Genomic DNA, 16035 nt, shown 5'->3' with positions numbered 1-16035 from the left:
GATATAACACCACCATAGAATTATGCTATATAATTTTCTTTGCAAAAAGAGAAGGAAAGTAACAATAATCTATATGTACTAGCAGAAGGAAAACTTTCTTTACTTTTTCTGTCTGTTTGCATATCTTTGAAATATTTGGTAATATAACTGCATATTTTCATGCAAAGATTGTGCATTTCACCTGTTTTATTTTGAAGGAAAACTATGCTTCAGAAACACAAAGACAAACCTTGCAAAATCTGGTGGATACATATACAATCAAACAATACATTAGAATCATATAAACCCCACACGATCAAAAATATCTGAAAGTTTACTACCTGATAGTAAAAGTACTACAATACAGTATTTCTACTAATTTAATACCAAACCAATTTTGTTTACATCTATGAAATCACACATAAACCAAACTGTTCCTAATATTTTAATATCTACCTCAGAGAAGCAGCAACAAATACACCACTGCTCAACTGTAGCATCATTAAAATTTTGCCTTGAGCTTTATGGAAAGCAGCTGGAAGTGAACTGCAATGTCCTGCAAATTGATATTTCACTTGCATAGCTGCCAGACCTAAAAATTTCCTTATCATAAGTAATTTGCTAAAACTTCAGGACTATTTTTAAAAGGTAGGATACTTCACTTTTTTTAAGTGCAGACTCATTTTTTTTCTTTTTTTTTTCTTTTAAGAAATCAGAATTAAGAATTTAAGGAATTCTGTACTTTAAAGGGCCAAGAATGCAGTATGTCGATTTCTGTAACTTTTCAAGACACAATTTTTGTTCCAAAAATTATACTTAAGTTTACCACATACATTAAAACAAATAACAGTTTGACAAGGTGAGTTCATACTTAAGAGTCTTCTATAAGTCATGCACTTCACTAGCTATTTTGAAATATAAACTGTGTGCATTTAAATGTGTATTACTTCTTAAAATATGTTGACAAGGACAGTACATTTGAAGGCAGAATTAAATTAAATCAATCACCCTTTGCATTTATGAAAAATCATTGCTAATAATTTTATATTTCTCTAGTATCAAACTGCTTAAAACAAAAGAGAAAAAAAAGAAACAAAACAAAAAAACAAACCTGAAAAATAACTTGCTACTGATAAATTTCAAAATGGCCCTTGCCACCAGACTTCTAAAGCATCTATATTGTACAAAGTCAGAACTGAAGTTCCATCGTACTACAACAGCACGTAAGCATACACAACAGAGAAGACTTTTATGTTACCAGTCCCAGCCCACTTGAATAAGATTTATATTAGCTGCCTTGCTGGAAGATCTAAGCAAACGAAGGATGGCTTTTTGCAGTAGGAAGGCCATCAGTCTTGAGGAACACTAAGTCTCAGGTTACATTAAATGGCATTCCTACAACAGATCTCAGTAGATGAAAAGCCTGTTATTTTCTTTACTTAAATCAGAAATGCAATTTCAGACTTTATAGCTTCTTTAAGAAAAGATTTCTTAAAATCTTTAAAAAGAGCTGAGGTTCTCAAACAGTCCTCTAACAGAGTAACTATGTCTCAACTGGATCTTTCTTTAGATGAATCCTGAAAAAAATTTAAACAGCAACTTTATGACATAGTTGCTCTTAACAGAGACTTCCATACATCCTAGTCCCATTTTCTCATGCTTATAAATCCCATTGGCTAGTTTCCCCATGCACCCAAGTTCTAAACTTCATGATGAAAGAACAATTCTGTTGTCAATTTGCAGAGCAGCTGAATTAAGTCATGACACGATCTTTCCTATGAACTCTTAAGTAAAAAAGGTGAAGAGATATACCTGTTTGCCATTGTGGGTCACTGATGACAGGATAGTTCGCAATGTCTTGAATCCCATTGCAATGTCAAGGAGATGAGCAGCAAAGAAAAAATTGTTGTAATGGCCAAGGACTGACATGGTCATGTACCACGCTAGGTAAAGAAAAGACTAACAGAAAAAACAAGTACATCACAAAATAAAGCTCATGGCTATTATCTTTAATTTAATTCAATACTAAGGAAAGGTAGAAATTGCTTGAATGTGCTTTTCTTTAAATAGAAAATTTTTTTTTTTTTTACATAGGATTTTACTAGAGATCTTTGAGGATTTTCTCTTTGTGCAAAAATATTAAATCAGCAAATACAGAGTTCACAAGACACTATCAAAATTGAGATATTCTAAATTTTAATTTAGAAAAATTTTGAAATTCCTGAACCCTTATTTGTTAGTTTCTAATGTAAAAAGGTTTTTTGTTTTAAATGCTTTTTTTGTTTATTACTTTCTGAATAATTACATTAAAATATTAAAGCTCTAAGGTTGTTAATGGCAAATTAAAGGACTTTGCAGGCAACAAAATTACTTTTACAATTAATTCAAACAACTAAAACTACTATTTTAACATATAAGTATTATTTAAGTAGTTTACTAACTATTACAACAAATGTTAATTTCATATTTTCCCCTATCATTTACTTTTTATCGGACTTAAAGACAAGTAGATATTTATAAGAGAAATTACAGTCTGCTCCCTTAGAAAAAACCTAATCCTGAACAAATTTTTACTCTTTATAGATCATGCTCTCTGTAGATCTGGAGACTTATTGTTCCACTCCTCCTGACTAAAGTCAGATTACACTTTCATTCTCTGGCAGTTCTAGTTCCAGAATTGTTTGTTCCCCAATAATTTTTTCCACCAGTAAAATAAGCTGAGTTAGGCAACCGATAATCATAAGACTCTTAATAATCGTATGATGAGGGACTTCTTAAACTGCAAGGTATTTTAACAGTCAATCTTGTTTATCTTTTTTTTTTTTTTTTTGTGAATTTAAAGATTCATTTTTTCAAATTATTAAAATCATCAGTCTCATTCTGTATCACATCCTACTACCAGTTTCAGTAGTACAAATTTTAGCAATTCCACATACATTAACTATACCCATCTGACTGTGCTCCAGGAATATTCAAGTGTTCATAAAGTTTATGAACAATATTAAAAATGGCATTTAGAATTTATATAGTCAGTTTTCTAAGTCTACAGTGCAGTGCTTGCTTATTGCTCCTGAATAAAGCGTATCAGAAGGGGGGCAGGAATTGACTGAGTTTCTATAGACTAATACCTATGTAACTGGGAAAAGATTTCAACAACGTCTTTTTAAGCTTCCAAGATTTTCTTTATCTATGTAGTAAATTACAGATAATCTAGAGTATTTCATACCTCCCTTTGAAGCACTTTGGGTTAACAAGTGTATATTGTTTTTTAGAAGGTGAATACATACAGAGAGAGAGAACGAGAGAGAGAGAGAGAAACTTACATTATCAGTGAAAACAACTCCTAATTTCCACATCTGATACTTAACATCAATGGAATTTAGCCTGTAAAAATAAATAAATAAATTGCATTTTACATCAAAACACAATAGGAAAATAAGCAACACGATCTGTAGGAAGTATATTGTCACATAAACACAGGAGACAACAGCTGATCCGTTTCTCCAAAAGCTGAAACACATCAGAACCTTGTTCTAATTCACACTTTTACTCTGGAATGGACCTGTCCAAAAAAAAAAAAGTAGAAAAAAATTAATAAATACTGGTTTGGATTCATCGGACCTAATACTGATTGATGTCTACAATGTTATCACATACATACAAGTGAAATGAACTGTCTTTATAATCCATGGACAAGAGATTTTCCTTTTTCTTTTTTTTTTTCTTTTTTCTTTTTTTTTTTTTAAATCAACCCATCTAAGGTCAGAAAATTTGCACCCCAAAATGACAATTAGTTATGATAGCATACCTTGCGTGATACAATTAGATGACATTAAAGACAAAGTGAGGTGAAAAGAATTTCAGCTTGTGTCCTTTGCTTTTCCCACAGATATCAGGAATAAATATGAATAAAAGAGAAATGTATATTAAAAGCTTTTGCAGAAAAGGACCTGCAGTTCTTGGTGGACTGCAAGTTGAGCATAAGCCAGCAATGCAGCCTCACTGCAAAGGCAGCAAATGGCACCCCTTGCTCCATGAGGCAGAGTGCTGCCAGCAGGTCGAGGGAGATGATCCTTCCCCTCTAACTCAGCACGGGTAAGGCCACACCTGGAGTGCTGGGTCCGGGTCTGGGCTCCCAGTTTCTTACAAAGGTTTTGTTGCTTTGTTATATTATATATATATATATATACACACCATTTCATTTGTTGTTCTTTTTTACCTATGCAAAGGCACCAAATTACTTCGTTAACAAATCTAAAACTTCTCATAAGGTGGCATGACACTTTTTTAAAGAATGAGAGTTGATCACAGTTTATTAGGCACATTGATAGCACGGTCAGCAATTGGTTTTGCTTCATGGCAGACACAACTCTGTAGAAAACAAAGCCTAAGGTTTCACCTGAGTTTCTTCCATGGTGACTCAGGCCATAGTCAGTGGGTGACATTTACTGTCTGATTAGGATTGCAGGGATGATATTTGTATAACAAACAAACTACATACGTACACTAGAGAAATAAAACCTGCAAGTTGTTGGGTTTTGTTGTTTGGTTGGTTTTTTTTTCTAACAGTCTTCCAAGTTTACAAGGATGGAAAGATGCATCCATAACAAAATTCGCATTCATATCTTGAAAGAAATTATTAGACTCATGCTAGTCTCAAAGGTCCCCAAACTGTTCTATGCTCCACATACCATAGAGTACTCAAAGATAAATCTAGCATGCTGCCATTTCACCAAAGCTAGGAATGCTTCTTGAACAATCAAATGGCTTCAACAACAACGGTCTAGCACAGCTAGATAGATGGAGCTAGCTAGCTAGAGCTGCTGATACCATTTTCATCAAGCCCAAGTTATAAGAAAATTTTCTAGCCCCAAATTTAAGTTATTAAAGAAATCAAAATTTATTGAAAACTGTCCTAGAAGGAAGGGGGGGGGGGGAAGGTAAAAAAAAGTTAAGAATCATATAACATAATCATATATGTTCAGTAACATATTCAGGTGGTAAGATGAACCAAAACCTCTTGAAATTTATTTCTGAAAATATTACTGTAGCAAGTTAACTTCTTACTTTATTCTGACCCAATACCACTCAATTCTAGTGTCAGGCATATTCTTGTGACTATGTTCCACCTATTCATAACTATATTACTCTTACATATGAACCACCATGGACAGGAGTGCTTATGGATAGGCAGGATACTCTCTCATGAAATGGCAAAATAAACCAGCACCAGGGGAACTCATCTCTAGTTGATTTAATTTGATGATTTTATATTTTACAAACAGTAGTAGCTATAGACCTCCTAAAAATAATGTGAATATTGACCTATATAAAAAAGGAACTGTTTATTTTTCTGTATCTTCATTTTTTAAATTAAGTCTGATATAGATAGCAAAGTAATAATAACATGCAGAATACTGCATTCTCCTGTCTATTTCTGCTCACTACCTTGAACAAGTAGCTCAAAGACTTAAAAGAATATGAAGTCATATAAAAATTAAGCTCTACAGCTATGAATCAAAAAGTAACAGGTTTCAAGTTTCCCTTGGAATATCATATTATATTAGATGAATTCCCTAGTCTGAATAAATTTTTATTTGACTTCTTTCTGCACCATTGAATAGGTTATCATACACTGTAGTACTGTACTTGTAGTAGCTGAGTTTAGTGATGATGAACAATGGCACAGTGTGGGAACACACAACGTGAATAAACCACGGGAAAATTGTGCGAAATTGCCTGTATTACATTTGGCTGCAACCTGCACTAGTATTTCATCACCTTCAACAACACCCAGACTTTTTACAGCTTTCTTGAGGCCTACTGCATTCAGCTGTTCCAAGAATAACACAGTAGGTTTTCAAAAGTTATTCTTCCTTTAAAAAAAAATCCTTAGGTGATCAAACGATATTAACATTAACTGGAATCAGAAAATTCTGAACTTTTCACCCTGATTCATTTTAATGGTTGTACATCAGAGCTGTTCAGAGCAGCTACAGGGCATTGCCAGCTGAGGAACAACTATCATTACTTTAAGTTCAAACTGAAAAATAGCCTTGGCAGCAGCATTTAACCTTTTTCCAAAATGACAAACTAAAACTGGGAAGAGTCAGTTTTACTTAGTTAGCTCTTCACGTTAACTTTCTTAGCAGACACTGAAATTTTCTGTTACAGGTTCTTTCAGGTTATTTCAGGAGGCTAATCTAAAAGAGAAAACGGTTCAGAAAGACAGCAGATCTTTCTAAAGCTATAAGAAAAATAATTAATGAAAATATGATCATTCTTACCAATTCATGAGTTTCAGTGTAGGTTTTTAGGAACAGTTTCTATTAATGTTACTATTTGTACAGTGGAAATCATCCCATCAGATTAGAAACATTATTTATTTATTTATTAGTCAACTGGGTAGGAATATTATCATTTTTATTGCAATGTGTCAAAATAGTGCTGATTCTGTGCTAGATTTGTAAATTCCGTGCTGCTAACATCGTATCAGGTATAAATCTTGGGACTTCAAGTGTAGAAACTACCTCAAATAAAATCCCTTTCTTTTGCCATTATGGGCAAGAGGCAGGCTGTCACCTGAGGGACAAGTCTACTAGTTTATCAGAGACAATACTGTTCTCCAAGGTCCTACATTCCTAACAAGGGGTTTACCTGCTCCAGAATCTTTTGAATTCTCATGACAAGGAAGAATAAGCCCTTTTAACCTCTTTCACATTCTGAGGCCAACCACACTCATTCTTTGTACACTTCACGTTTATTATATGGTTTATCTTCTTGTCAAATGATGGAAACCTCACATCTTCCAGGAGAAAATTAATTTCATTTTTCTCTTCTTGAAATGGGAAGAATACTCCTACCATGCGAGCATTCAACAGAAGCTCTGCTTATTTTCCCCCAAATTAGCCTTATGTCACTGACTGCTGAAGATGCTTGAGTCTCAACTGCCTCTTCTATTGTCTCTGACTAGACTAATGACTGCAGAACCAACAGCAGTTAGGAAGGTAAAGGGACTGAGAGGTAATCCTCACTATGACACCCCTGACTGATAATTAACTTTCATCTTTGTGTCTTTCATAGTCTTCTCTCAAACATACTTCATCCATGCTGCAGCTAGTTTAACACCATCCACCCCAGAAGGCAAACTCATTCAATGGAAAAACAGTGCACTGTCTCAATCCCAGTGTGCAAATTTTAGCTGTCTTTACTGTCTAATATACAGTAAAGCTCCAACTGCGCCATTCTCCTTAGTTGGTTATCTTTAAATAATACTGCAATATATTTAAATAATTATTTAAATATTTAAATTCATATTCATAAATTTATATATTTAAAAAATACTCAAGACTGCATCTATAAGCTGAATGGCTCTTCCAGAGTTGAAATATAACAGTACACGGAGGATTTTTTTATGCAGTATATCAGTGGGACAGGCAGGAACATGTGAATAAGCGTGGTCACTTGCAGGTACAGTGCTCCGAGTCCCTTGCAAAAAGACAGATGGAAGGGAATCCCAGGTTATTTGCCCACAGGAAAGAGGAAGAAACAGTAGGAGCTAGGGGTCAAGGAGACAGAAGAAAAAACTGGTTCATTTCTATTGGGAACGGAAATGCTACATGCTGCATTTCCCTTCTGTGTTGAGAGACACATAGGTATCTGGTCTGGCCTCAGCCTGGGCCACCTCCTGCTGGCACACGCAGAAGCAGAGGCACTAGAGCTGCGATACAATTCTTTTTTTTTTTTTTTCCCCCCTCCCCTGAAGTGGTGCAGTAAGGGTTCAACTCCAGTGCTTTTCCCACCTCTTTCTTCATTGCACTATAAATATATTTCAAATGTTGAATCTGGAATATGCCTAAGTTTCGGTAGCTTTATTATTGTTCATTTTTGAAACTGGTAAAAAGTGGATACATGTACCTTCCTGAAGCATATGAATTTTATGTGAATGGTTCTGTAAATTTCTGTCATAGTTATTCATTTTCCCACAGCATATTCATCTGTTACAAGTATGGAATGATTTCTCCAGGGAGAACATGAAAGATGAATGAGGTCATAATTTATTTTTTAAATGTAAATAGCATGGAGTAGATGTTAGAGATGTGACAAAAAACTGTAATCCTCCAGGCCTGATTCAGAAATTAAGTATTTTATCAGCCTTCTCCAACTGCTTCATTCTGGTCTGTTTTTTCAAGAGTATTCACAGCAACATTATTTCAAAGTTCTTCCCAAATATGAGTCATGAGCACACAGGGAAGGGAAAGTAGTTTCATTTTTTTTTCATACCAATAATAAAAGTAATAAACATAAAAAAAAAAAATTCTAAACTCAAGCATGGGTCCTACTATAACCCAGCAGCAAAACAGCAGGTAAGAAAGTATTCTGGAAAGTACTTCTGTCACAATATTAAATTTTATTTAGTATTGTAATGCCACAAAGTCCTTAGACCTTAACACTGCACCTGATCAATTGTTTAGATGGACTCCAGGTTTATTTATCCATCTTTACAAAAGATGGATATTAAAGATCCACCTTTACAAAATCAGCCCTTGTTTCAATGCAATTCAAATCTACTAGTGGTCCCACTGTCTGCCTCATATAATCTTTGCGAACCCATTGATAAAATGTTGCTTTCAAAGCAAGTCATAAATAAACCCTTACACTAAAATCTCTGTACCATTAAAAGCCCATCTGTTAAAAAAAAGATATTCAAATAGATAAAATATATTTTATAAGGCAGAACTGAGAAAAACTTTTTTGCAGTGCTTTATAAAAACTGAGGATGTCCCTTCCCTAAGAAGGAAAATTAATGCAATTACTCTGAATGTCTAGGAGCTCTTTTTCAAGTCTGTCTCTCAGATGATAGACAAATACACAGTTTAGGGAAAACAACTTATAAAATGATGTGAAGACTAATCATCCAGCTTCCTAGATTGTATTGGTCACTATCACTTAAATTTATTCCATCACTTCTTTCTAATTAGAACACATGGTGCCAATTTTGCCCATTCTTTCCAGTTGAGCCAAACTGAGAGAACTACAAAAAAGAGTTTCCAGCCCAGTTGTAAAGACACCATCAAAACAGTGGGAATATGATGCATTCAAGCAGCTGTGCACTAAAATAAATCTTCATACGTAAAAAACAGTGGAGTCCTGCATATATGTTGTCTATAATGAAATAAATTCACTATATCATTCAACTTAAGAATTGATTTATCTCATCTAGCTATACAAAAAAGAGCAACAAGAAAATTCAAAGCTGAATGACAAACCTTGAATGCTTGATTTTAACTTACAAAAAAACCCCAAAACAAAACAAAAAGAAAAACCCCAAAGAAAAAAAATAATCACACAAACAAACCAGCAGCAAATGCTTACACAGCAGATAAGGAGCTATCCTTCTTTGGTTTCTTCTTTTCTCGAGCATCACTAAAATCGAGAGCAGCTTTGTCCATTCCTAGTAACTCACTGATCCTGTCACGGCCATAGAACTCACCATATTTATCCATGACCTAAAAGTTAGGAGGAATATGCAATCAGTTGGGTAGACCAGATGTTTTCTAGTCTGGTTTCTGAAGACAAGAAGTTTAACATACACAATCATTTTCATCTGTTTCCATCTGACTATCATATCAGTCAGTAATTATTTTTTTTTCTGCTCGGTTGCAATCAATTCAATAGGGGAAGAGGTGGGTATCAAAGATAAGATGTACCTACTCATTTAATGAAAACAGAAAGTGGAAAGCAACACACCAGAAGGAGAATAAATAAATCAATATCATCAGTGACAGGAAAAAAAAATACTGTGACGTCACACAGGAAAGAGATGTTTTGAATATTCTAGCTACATGAAAAGTTCTGATTAAAATAAAATAATTTCTCAAAGACAGTATTTGATCCTTATTAGTTATTCCTTCTAAGAAAAACAAAATACATATTTATTCTGTTTAAAAAGGTTTCTAAAATAACCTAAACACCTTGATTGGGAATTTTGGATTTTTTTTTTTCTTTTAAGGGGAAGTATTTCACTTTGAAATAGTTGTGAAAAATGCCCTCACTTATTAACTAGCTCCATTGCATAATTTTATTATCATATTTTTGTTAGTTAATAATGCAATGAAACTATAATACATATAGAAAATGTAGGAATCAAAAGATCTTGAACAAAGAGTTACAGCTAAAAATTATTTTCAGTGAATTCAAACTATCCTCCATCTCTTTCTTACAAAATTTAACACGTTTCATAAGAAACTTTTATGGAAATGAACATTTACTTGCACTCATTCTCACTGAACAAACAGCTCCTTCCTAAGTATTATCTCTCTCTTCTCATTTTCAAAAGAATACTCAAAGAAATACAAGATTTTGGATAACCAGATCATAACTGAATGACTCCTGCAGGTGCAGTGGTATTTTACCAGCTTTCTAATAAGCAACGCTTTAAATCTTTATTGATATTTTTGCAGATTTTTAGAGACAAGTCTTCTTTGTCACACAACTGTAAACAGTGCTTCATTCACTAGGCTGGGGATTTAAGTATATTTAAATATAAATATAAATAAAAGAAAACATTCTTTGCAAAATGCTGTATTTGAAGGCACCTAAATCTATGTAGAGCAGTTTCTCAGCCAAAGAAAGTACCAAACCTTCCATACAATTTAAAACGATGCTCCTTTCCTTCTAATAGGAACCTTCCTTGACCTACTACATTGACGGAAGCAATGTAGAATTTTATTTCTTTCTTGAGTGCTCTGTGTAAGTTACTCCCTCCTCTTTGCTTAGACAGACACATAGAAACATATATCTAACCACTTGAAATATGCAAAAAAAATACTTTCAACAGCAAAACGAATACACAATTCAAAGCATTTTTAGACAGGTTGACCTAAAACTGTTATGAAGTGGAAGAGCCACTAGTATTTAAAAAGACATATTTCCAAAAATGTGATTCAAGATTGGCATTAAATGGTGTAAAGGAGGGATAAATCTGATCCAACAACATCAACACTCTCTTTTTCAATTGTGACCAAACGCACTAGGAAGATTGTTCTTGTTGAAGCTACAGTACGTACATTTATTTTCTAAGACCGAGCTGAGAAAACATTTGACATAACATTCGTAAGAAATTAACTTCATCTCTGCTTAGGGAAGACTATTTTTGAGAGACACAGAGAGAGATTGTTAGGTAATGTCATAAAAGCTCATCTGCACACCCACAAAGGACCACAGAGAGACAATGGCTGGGGAAAGAGTCCAAAGAATACCCTGCCCAGCTACTCCCAGGCCCATCACAGGACCCATCAGCCCATTAAAGGTCCATCTCCTCAAGTCTGGAGAAGCACAGGGGCACAACGGCAGGCAGGAACCCAAGCTACAGACTCCCAGTGAACGGGCACCCTGCCTGGTCCCTCCCAGGGCTGTCCCTGGAGAGCCTCAGCCCCAGCGTCCAGGTGTGAAACCCATCAAGATGAGTCACTGGGAGTAGCTCTCCAGATCACCTTTCAGAATAAGAGGGTTACTGGCCAAGGGATGTGGGATACATTATGGGATGACGAAGGAACAGCATTTGGGGATTGCACGGAATTTATTGTTGGATGTTATAGGGAGGAAGTACAGGTGGGAAAAGGTGTGGATTTAGGTGATTTGAGGAGGAACAAGTGTGGGAAAATAGAGTGATAAGTAACAAAATGGGCCAGATGCATGTACATGGTTTATTTTAACTTCATATATATATTCAAAAATAAGCCTTACCTTTCTTTTCACAAATTTGTCCCAGTAGTTATTTGGAAAAGACCTGAAAAACACAGATAAACAAGATGACATTTTAGACAATCATGAGAAGATGCAGCAGTTACTAAGACGTTGTAAAAATTACATACTTATTTTGTTCCTAAGAGGCTCTTTGTTGTTGCTATCGCCAGCTAGTCATTTGTGAAGTCACTGGTATGAAAGTTGCCAAATGGTGTTCAGCCTACCATGTTAATGTGGCTGGGAAAGAGCGGCGGGGCTGATGCCTGCAGAGCGGGCTCTAAAGCAGCTGGGTCACACAGTGCCACGAGGCAGAGAGTCGCGACTTTAAAGATGTTCCTAAAGGAGAGCCTTCAAGAGACACTAAAAGGTGCAAAGCACAGTTCACTCTTGAACTGACAGCAATACATAATGATCGCTGTGCTTACCAAAAGAAATGCAATTTTTTTTTTCTTTTATGGAACGGAAATAATTTTAAAGCAAAAACCTGGGAATTAATAAAATTAGAAATTAATAGTAAACAGTAGCATAACAGACACTTGAAATATTTTGTATATCTTTCTTAGAAATATATCCCTCACAATTGTTTATTTCAGACAAGCTGGATGATCAACTATATAACTGTGGAGATTGAAGAACAATTCCTTGCAAAGCTATAAAGAGACAGAGTAGGTAAAAACTCACTGTGTGTTGATTACAAGTCTATCCCACTGTCCTTTAATATCATCTTCTGATGGCTGCTCAGTTATATACAGCCCATCAAATTCCAATTTCCTTGCCACTTCCTTTTCTCTCTTAAAAATAACCAATGGAACCTGCAGTTGAAAAAAACCCAAATATCAGGAATTATTTAAAATGAACTGATATGTCTGCAAATTTTTAAGAAAAGCTGGTTGTTATGAAAAATTAAATATGAAAACTAAACAAAGAAACAATAGTATTTGAAAAAATTAAAAGACTTGACAATTGCCCATAACACTGCAAAGGTATAGATACGCAAGGACCAGATCATTCAGAATCATGTAACTACAGTGTACTACACAGCTGTAAAAAGATGGCCAAAAACCCTGAAAAGGGATCCTTCAAATAAAAATAGTTCTTCAGTGCTACGGAGCTAGTAGAGCTAGTCAAGTGAAAGAGAGCTAAAATAAAAATAATTTTTAAATGCTTAGAAATTCTAGTGCCAAAATATTCATTTGGGATCACACTTTTGGATTGCATTTTGATACCCAGAGGTGTTAGAGGTCGCCTTTCATTTGTTAAAGAATTCCTGAGGTTTCACAGTGGAAAGCAAAGGGGTTTCACAGCAGAGAGCAAAGAAAGACTGGAAGCAGTTAAAAGAAAAATCCTTAAATCACATTCACATTCCATATACTTAATTTGTGCTCTGTAGTTCTTTGCCAGCAGCTGAGACACCTGAGCAGTAAGGATCAGGCTTTACCTACAAAAACAGTCTTTCATCAGCTGGATGACATTCAAAATTACATTCCAAGAAGGCAGATGTAAATAAATAGTGGTCCCAGTGGAGTGGATTTTTCTTAGAAATCTGTTATCAACAAAAAAATAAACCCTACCCTTCCCTGGAATTATTTCACAGGTTCCCAAAATTCACCCACCCTGCATTACCCGCTTTGACTGTATTACTAGTGAAGACTGGACATGAGTATACTGAAATAGTAATAATAAAAATCAAACTACTCAAGCAACATGGTGATTGCATTAGATACAATAACAGTAGTTCCAATCTCATTTTCAGACAGCTAATTGAGAAAAATTTAGTGGATTTCATGCAGAGCAGTCTCCAGAAGTAAACACATCATACACAGACCTGCAGTTATGAAGACTGTTAATTTTGAAAGCAGTAAATCTCCAAAGACAGAGACTGAAATAATATTTACTCTTTTCTTCAGGGTTTCAGAATCAGAAAGAAGGCAATTCATTATGGCAAATAATGACGATAATGTCTTTCTCTTCTAGTCAGAGAATAAATGTAGTTTGAAAAACAATGTGGGAAAGTAGCCTAAAAAGTCATAGTGGAAAAATCCCAAAACACCTATGAGGTGGGAGAAGAGGACGTCCAGCCTGCAGAGACACTTAAGGTAGAAATGAAAATCAACCACTTAATGCAGTCGTATGATGACCATTTGCCTCAACTACAAATGCAGATTGCGTCTTTTTAGCATAGGAAAACTATTATCCATTAAAAGAGGAAAAGAAAAATATCAAGGACCACATAAAAGCTTAAAAAAGAAATTAAGAACTTACAATTGTAAGGACAAAAGAGCAGCCATACTGGGTCATAGCAAAGGTCCATTTAATTTAGTACTATCTTGCACTTTGGCCTATAGTTTTTGCCTCGGGAAGAGTGTAAAAATGGGGAAAGTACATCCCATGTATACTCCTTCCAGCTCCGGAGTTTTATGGCATTTGGTCTTGCTAAACCAGAAGCAGCATTTTGCCAATAAAGGTGGCATCTTTATTTCTTGCATCCCTAACAGAGATTTTCTGCAAGACATTCCTTTAAAAGATGCTTAAGTTCTTGCCAAAACACTACCACCAGATTGTGTATGAAAAGCAGGCATTGCCTACAGCCACCATATGCAGTAGCCCAAAATGTCACATACTTTTCAGAAGACCCAGATGACAGACTTGTAACACCGACACTGTCATCTAGCTTCCTCTGGCCATGTGCATGCACAGCTTGTCTTTGATAGTCACAAGCAGTTTCTGATACAGGTTATTGCTGTAATTGTCTGGCTGACATAGTAACGGTGCAACTGCTGATCCAATGATCCACTGTTAGCCCAGCAAATCAGGCTCCAGCCTGTAAATTCCTGAATTCACACATCACGTAACACAATTTCTGTGTATGTTACGCTAACAGAATAGCGTTTCTTTACATGGTCCCTCAACCTGCTTAAGCAAAGTTGCTATGACTTTGTTCCAGTTTATACCACTCAATGGGTAAAAAAGTTGGGAGCAAGAAGAAAAAACAATGATCATTTTTTCTTACTTTCAAACAGTAATACCCTATGATGCAGAAGAATGAGATGACTGTGTGTAAGATGGCCAAAATCCGCAGCGTGGGCTCCATGTAGCCACTGCTTTCTTCCAGGACATAATGCACTGCAATGACCCTCTGGTTGTCGCTTTCCAGGCTGTTCATCTTGGTACTTTCACCAGCAGACACCACAGGAACTTCCTTTTCTTCTGTCACAGCAGAGGTGGAGACCTGTTTAAATCACTGAATCTTAATATTGCAGCTGTATTCGTCTGACAGGAGCTTTACACTACTACAAGCTAAGTAGTATAACTGAAAACAACGATATCACGGACAATATAATTGTGAGGAAAGAATTTTTTGCATAAAAATGTCCACAGAGAATACCATACGGAGACCCTTTCATCTTGTTACGTCAATCTGTGATAGCATGCATTTTCTTTCTTTTTTTCCACACTCTGACCACGGTAACAAATTTGGGTCATGCTGAATTTTATCACATCAAATTCAAGAAATGGCATAGCCCTTTCAGAAGAAATCCAGTCAACTCCTGACATTCCCACATGTAGTCTTTATCAGCAGGCCTCAGCCAGAAACTGATTCGAGTCTGAAGACTCTAGAGCTGTAATAACAATACTAAAAGTCTTGACAAGGAAGATCAGTGATATCCTAGGCAGCTCAAGATGATGTAACTTCTCCTTGCTGTACACACCCCCTCAGGGGAGCATAATGGCACAAGAAAACATCTCAGCTGACGTGTTAGTTTAAGTTGCCAGTGAAGGCTGGACTTGGCTGAGTCACTGTACTGTGAAACGGAGCATCTGAGGCATGGGTATGCCATTCATTTCTGTCGCAGCACAGAACTTTGCAAATAGCTATTTGGGTACTGCAAGTCTAGTATTACTTCACACAAACACTTTAGCTTTCATCATGTTAGATTTCTGAAGCGGCAGTATGAAGCAGATATTTAATCTGTTAGGTTAGACAGTTTTACCACAGTATACCATCTACAAAACCTGAATGTTTTTCAGTGTACAACTTGGAAAGTAATATTTTGTCAAGTTTACCTTATAGAAAAGCAGAATGAAGTTGATGGCAAAAGCAACAAACAATGCCAACATCCTCATGTTGTAAAAGTTTCTCGCAAAATAATTCTGAAAATAGAAACAGAACATAAATATACTTTGCCTAATAATGATACCGCAATCATTATTAGGTTGTTGCATGGGGGAGGTTTTGTTTGTTTCCTCTGTGGAGCTTTTTATAGAATCATAAATAGAAGGAGTAAAAAAAAAAAAAAGAAAAATCAA

The 16035-nt window shown here is 35.4% G+C and overlaps 1 protein-coding gene across 7 annotated transcripts in view; it reads right to left on the bottom strand.

Moving 5' to 3' along the window:
* The window catches only part of RYR2 (ryanodine receptor 2), a 428642-nt gene that overhangs the window by 11737 nt on the left and 400870 nt on the right, over positions 1-16035 (bottom strand). For all 7 annotated transcript variants that reach the window (XM_054819177.1, XM_054819181.1, XM_054819182.1 and 4 more), the window contains 7 exons: positions 15793-15879; positions 14738-14956; positions 12409-12539; positions 11728-11770; positions 9355-9488; positions 3303-3363; positions 1792-1938 (listed from right to left, as the gene is read on the bottom strand). In XM_054819177.1, coding sequence (XP_054675152.1) covers positions 1792-1938; positions 3303-3363; positions 9355-9488; positions 11728-11770; positions 12409-12539; positions 14738-14956; positions 15793-15879 — 822 coding nt within the window. The remainder of the gene's footprint in view (positions 1-1791; positions 1939-3302; positions 3364-9354; positions 9489-11727; positions 11771-12408; positions 12540-14737; positions 14957-15792; positions 15880-16035) is intronic.

Source organism: Grus americana, chromosome 3 (assembly GCF_028858705.1).
Source record: "Grus americana isolate bGruAme1 chromosome 3, bGruAme1.mat, whole genome shotgun sequence".
NCBI classification, from domain to species: Eukaryota; Metazoa; Chordata; class Aves; order Gruiformes; family Gruidae; genus Grus; species Grus americana.
The sequence above is the reverse complement of the archived record's forward strand: the minus strand, read 5'-3'. Positions and strand labels throughout refer to the sequence as shown.